Below are 6,333 nucleotides of genomic sequence, written 5' to 3' on the forward strand. Positions count from 1 at the left end.
TTAGGGGTAAAGGTAGAGTGCAAGTTTTGATACAGAGAAACATTCTGCTGTATAATATATAGTTTAGATAGTATATATTATAACTCCTTAGCTATAATTGTCTTTCATGTGCTTTCAAGTCTCCAGTCATTATTGTGAAAAGTCAACTACTACTCTGTGTTGTAGCAACACTGTTGCAGTGTAGTCAGGTGCATGATTTACATCTGAGTTTGCATAGATTTTGAGTGCTACACCCACCACTTAAAGCAGAGTGTGTAAACAAACGGCGATCAGAGGTAGGGGACTGGCTTAGAAACAGGCCCTGACCCAAAAATAAAAACAAGAAAGGCGGGGAAAAGCGTTCTTTTCAAGAGGTTGCCGAAAATACTGGTGGATACTGGAGGATCGCAAGGGTTCAAAGACCTCGAAAGAGGAGGCTGCGAGTTTCGAGATCAGCAGCAGTTCCTGGAGAGCAGCTGGGACCAGGAGGGGAGGGAAAGAGGGAGGGGGGGCTGGAGGCAGCCGTCATCAGCAGGGCTCGGAGTGAGTGTCAGCCGGCTGAGCAGAGCATGGTGGCAGAGCAGAGCAGCAGGACAGGGTGTTGCTGCTGGGCCTTGGCCAGGACACTCAGAGGAGCCAAACACCTCGGATTACACGTCAAACTTGTCAAAGTGTAGATATGTTTGACAACTCTCACTACCCCTTCAACTGTTTCAACTACGATGGTGACGGATACCCTTCTTCCAGCACGGACGAAGAGAAGAAAATGTGCAGACCGGCGTACAGGTATGGAGGGTTATTAATAAATCTTTTTCTTTTCCCCCATTTTTTGTGTATTAGTCATTATACACACAATCATACACACAAAAAGACATATTTTACATTTAGGTCCAGTTCAGTTTTCCAGTGGGACTTTTTGTCTCTCTTTACAATGTAAAGTCATAGAAAAGCAGTTTAATAATAGCTCGTTAGACAAAATGCTACTTAGAAAAATGCCTTGGGTTTTTTTGTTGTTGTTTTTATTTCCCCAGTGCTACGAATCTGACACAAAACTGATGATAACCTGGTTTAATTTAACTAGGACTGCAACTTTAAAGTGAAATTCATTATAATACTCAAAATGTTTCTCAGAAAAATAAACCAGACTTCTTTTTTGGGGATTTTTAAAATTAATTTTTCAGCACCGCTGAAAAAACAAACTATATTTTGTCTTGTTGAGCTCACAGCCATCTATGATTGGTGCTTACAGTACTATTATTCTCCAATATAAATTACTGTTGTTTTAACAGAATCATTGCTAAAAGGGTCACTTGGAGGATCTATGTACTTTCTGATCTTTGTAAAATAAATGAAATCAAAATCAAAGATAAAATATCAAAGATAAAATATCAAAGATAAAATATCAAAGATAAAATATTGAATATATTGAAATTTTTCTTTTTTTTTTACATATTGACAAAATATTGTCAATATTTTTTCTTCTCCCCATTTGATTGCCTCTTTTCGTCTTACTACGTTTCACCTAATGAAAGTTTGCGTGTGTGTTTGTGTGTCAGCTACATCGCTCTGATAGCCATGGCTATCCAGCAGAGCCCCGACCAACGGGTCACTCTGTCCGGCATCTATGAGTTCATCATGAGGAGATTCCCCTACTACCGATCCAACCAGAGAGCCTGGCAGAACTCCATCAGACACAACCTGTCTCTCAACAGCTGTTTCATCAAGGTAAGGACCCACAGCACAGCGTGCAGGGAGAACTAAAAATGGTGCATCTCACACACAGATTTTTAGTTTCCATCAGGCTTTTTCAAGAAAGAAATCATCAGTTATTTGTATCATTGGTTTTAGTTGTATTCAATTCTGTTGTCATGATTAAGAAGCTTCCGTATACATATTTTTTACTTTCCTGATAAAGGACAGCAGCAGAATTACTTTTGCAATTATCATTATAATAATTATTATTATTATAGTAAATAAGGACATATTTTGTCTTATTTTCCGCAGGTTCCTCGGACTGAGGGCAATGAGAAGGGAAAGGGAAACTTCTGGACTTTTGCCACTGGCTGTGAATCCATGCTCGATTTGTTTGAAAACGGCAACTTTCGCCGTCGCAGACGCCGGAGAAACATGAAAATTGGCCTCCGTGATTCCAGAGAAAGCCCTTTCCACTCTTTGGAGAGCCACAGCAACCAGCACACGCCCTCAGCTCGACGTCCTGAGCCCGAATCCACCCTCTGCCCATTAAACCCCGAGAGACCAAGACCCGGTCCCCAACATAACCACCTTATCCCTAACCCCACCCAGCAAGGGAAACCAGAGTCAGAGATCAAGTTCAGCATTGACTACATCCTATCCACTCCAGATCCGCCCCTGTCTGGGCATAGATCCTCCCATGGCCCCATGCATATAGGGCCCCCAGGGCCGCCGATACACGTTCTGGAGCCACAGCACCTGAACCTGCACTTCTGGACTCTGTAAGAGGAGAGGGAAGCAGACATTAAACTTATTTCATCACGGTCTGTGTCTAAAACTGGGAAGTACAAGGACATCTGAGGACAGGAATTCCAAGAGGAATTTTACTTGAAAATGTAAATGCAGAAACAAAATAAGGAGGTACAGTATTGTGTGGTGGAATCTAAACGAAAAGTCTAAGAATACATGTGGGAATTCATCCAAGAGATTAACTTTGAACTTTCAGCAAAGGATATTATCATTATACTGTCTGTGGTGTCTAGTGCTGACATAGACTAGGTTTATAGTGTGTGAATGTGTGTGTGAATGGGTGGATGACTGGATGTGTAAAGCACTTTGGGGTCCTTAGGGACTAGTAAAGCGCTATATAAATACAGGCCATTTACCATTTATAGATTTTTGTCTGTCTGTACATACACAGAAATTGTGAGCACAATTATGATGTGTGTAAAACTGCTTTAAAATGGATCAGACAAAGGAAATTATTGGATTATGTTCAGATCAAAAGTTGATATAAAGGGGGAAAAAAACCCAAAATTGTATGGTTTGTTCTTTGAAGCGTTTCCCTTTTTTTACACCCTTTAATGTGGCTTACACAATTTGTTTTTCTCTATTTACACCCCAGCTCAATCTGAAATCCCTACCCAAAAAGAAAATAACAATAATGATAATAATACTAATCCCCAAAATATTTTGAAATCAGTAATAATAATAAAAATGTTTATTAATATAGGTATTTTTTAATACCTTCAATTAATGAATTATCTTATTATTTACTACATAAAAACTGATCTGATCAGAGAAGCTCTAACATCCATGTAAAAACATAATAATAAGTATATTACATTTCTGGTTGAAATGTTAACATTTTTCAAATTAATTTTATATTGATTAAAAAAACATTTATTTTTGAGCATCTTTTCTTTTCTTTTTTTTCTTTTTTTTTCAAAAAATCTCGTGTGAACTCTCTAAAAAATGTCTTTCTTTTAGTTACAAACAGGCCTTAGTATAACCACGGAAAGTCATATAGGTGTAAATAAGTAAGTGCTAGGCTCAAATTAGCTTTAGCTTCAGGATCCTTTGTGTTCTAAACAAATCCAGATTACAAATACCCAATTTCATACACTTAAATTTGATTCATATACTATTTAAAAAAACTTAACTTGATTTTATATTCCATTTATTGCTTTGATACCCACTAAATAATAATTGTATTCCGTAGTTTTATGTTGCTAAGTATGCTAAATTTTAGCGTGCTAACATGCTACACCCTATCAGGAGACAGGATGGTCATTGGATAGTCATTGTGTAGATTGTTGGCATCCGTGGCACCGATTTCTGTCCATTTTAATTGGTCAGCTTATCTGTATGTACACTCAAAACCTGCTTACAATAAATATGCATTTTTTAAATGTTTTTTTAAGGGTTAAAAACAACAATCTAGTGTTTGTTAAAAACAAACACTAGATTAGCACCATTGCTAATGTAATTAGTAATAGCTAAGGTTTCCCAACTATGATAAGTGTCTGCTGTCAAGTAAGCCTGTTCTGCTGGAATTCAGTTATTTTAAACCTAATTTCAGCCTGCATTTTGCAAATTCTGTTTTCACTGACCTTTTGAAATCCTGATTGACTGACACTTAAATTCTAATCCGCTCACTTATTACAGCATATTGTATTCATACACTTAAAGGAGGCCTAACTAAACAGGTCTGCCTAACATTTCTTTCCTATACAAGAGAGATCAATCATGGCATGTTCCTGCGCTGTGGAAGGGGACATTTTTCAATTTAACCTTTATATTACGTCTTGACTACATCAAAGGAGGGTTTCAACACACTTAACATGAGTGGCATTTAATATAGCATAACACTTGCAAGGTGAGGCCCAGGAGTGACCCTATTTAAATACCAGACCCCCCTTGCTTCTGAAGCTTAAACGGCAACACCACCCCCAGCAGCGTGCGCACACCCACAAACCCCTGACGCAGTTATAATTAAACACACCTTATGCCTCTTTTGCAAATGCCCCTCATCGATCTGTATGGTTTTTAACATTCATACGTGAGCTGCCCCCCAGCAAAAAGTCTGTGGCGGCACAAACGTTTATGGATCAGCAAGTTTCCATTAACAAAGTTGTTGATGTTGAGGCGGCTGCCGTGATGCCGCGGATATATTTGGGTAAATTAACTTAGCATAAAGTGCTTCAAGGCTAAGGAGTCTGAGGAAAGAGAAAGGCACCAGTGAGGCCCGAAAAGTCAATGCACATATTATGTTGTCAGTGAATATATGAAAGTGTAGCTACTGGCGCGGTGTCCCAATGAATGGCCTCTATTAAATAATAATATCTGAATCCGTCTCTTTGCCTCATTCAGTCCTTTTAATATTTTGCACCAGTCATTTATAATTAATTCCACAATATTTTCCATTTACAAAGTAAGATTTTGTTTGAAACTTCATTATGCCCGTACTGCCAGGTGAAATGAGCAGCTGAGGGCGAGAAACAGTGGAACTGCAGGTAGAGGAAATTGGGAAACCACTGGTCTGCAACATCAGTAACAAGTGAATTATAAACACAAATAGGTCATTTAATCTTGAGTGTTCGCAGCGACTGGATTTCACTGAGGCTGTGGTGGGAATTATGGGATTGGGGATGAATTTAGGTGTTTTGATCTAAATGCATTTTGCACCATACTGTCTAAACTCTCCTTGAGCTATGGTTGCAGAAGTGCAAATGAATTGTGGGGCAAACACTTCCAAGACATATTAGGGTATACTAACTAATGAAAAGCGGTGAAATAGCCCGAGGACCTGCACATACACACACCTCTGCCTTTTGTCGTTTCGTGACGCGTGCAGAGCTGCTTTAAGACTGGAATATGCTATTATTTTCAAATGTCTTCAAGTGAGTGTCAGCAATGAGAAAATCAACATATCCTGTCAATCAGCTGCAGTTGGGAGACGTGTTTATATTTCGGCTGCATGCCCCTTCTAGGAATACAGCAGAAGTGGGAGGACTGGAAGTGACCGGGAGGGTTTTTGGAAAGAAAATGGAAAATAGGCAATTTAATGTAGTAAAGGGCTTGACATTTTAATGAAAATGCAAGCCATGAATCTTCCAGATATCTGTTTAAATATGTCAGTTCTCATGTGGCATGCATGCCAAGTTAAGTGAAGTTTTGGGGACAGCGGGGGTTAAAGGTTTGGTTGGAGGCACGAATATGCACAAATTGCACAAATAAAAAAGAACAGGGCACATTTTGACATAGCCGAGAACAATGTGTTCAGATACAGCGGTTTAGCAACACTTTAAACCTAACTAAGGTACTATTTAAAGCTGTTATTTTTAGCACTCCAAACACCTACCTCCTGTGCTAAAATTAAAAAAAAAAAAAGAGAAGCAATGATAAAGTGGCCAAAGCTGCAGTTACTTTAAGTGTCACTTGTGGCTGGCTCCAAAAGTAAGTCAATCCCCACAGGCTTAAACGTCTAACTTCAGGCTGCATAAAAATATCTTTGGTTTCTATACCTAATCCACCCCGCCCCCGTTAAATAACCACTGGGTGTCTTTAATCGCTTTCTCAGATTTTTGTCAGGGTTTCAAGTTAGGGGTGTGTCTGCTGTAAGTGTGCAAGTACACGGGGAGCTCTTTGCCGATTGCTGTCTGCAAGGCCTCACCTCTGCTCATTCCAGTTGCTGAGCCACAGTGCTGCTGGACCCTTTGGAAGCTTTTTGATGAGTTAAATTCTTCCGATTTATACGCTTGGTTTGTAGCACTAATAAGTGGGTGCATTGCATTGCACTCAAGTATGCTAGGTAGGTTTTATGTATGAGGACATAACAAAAAACTTCATCTGGTTCTTATGAGGTTTTACATTTAAACA

General features: G+C 39.1%; 1 protein-coding gene across 1 annotated transcript; it reads left to right on the forward strand.

The window, feature by feature from the left end:
* Nucleotides 1–481: 481 nt before the first annotated feature.
* foxl3 (forkhead box L3) lies at nucleotides 482–2,728 on the forward strand. The gene is made up of 3 exons (XM_005721712.1): nucleotides 482–765; nucleotides 1,536–1,704; nucleotides 1,984–2,728. Exons 1-3 carry the CDS (start codon nucleotides 659–661, stop codon nucleotides 2,455–2,457), a joined length of 750 nt encoding a protein of 249 aa, XP_005721769.1. The 5' UTR covers nucleotides 482–658; the 3' UTR covers nucleotides 2,458–2,728.
* The last annotated feature ends 3,605 nt before the right edge of the window (nucleotides 2,729–6,333 follow it).

This window comes from Pundamilia nyererei, unplaced genomic scaffold, assembly GCF_000239375.1.
Source record: "Pundamilia nyererei isolate P.nyererei 1_Seehausen unplaced genomic scaffold, PunNye1.0 scaffold00005, whole genome shotgun sequence".
NCBI classification, from domain to species: Eukaryota; Metazoa; Chordata; class Actinopteri; order Cichliformes; family Cichlidae; genus Pundamilia; species Pundamilia nyererei.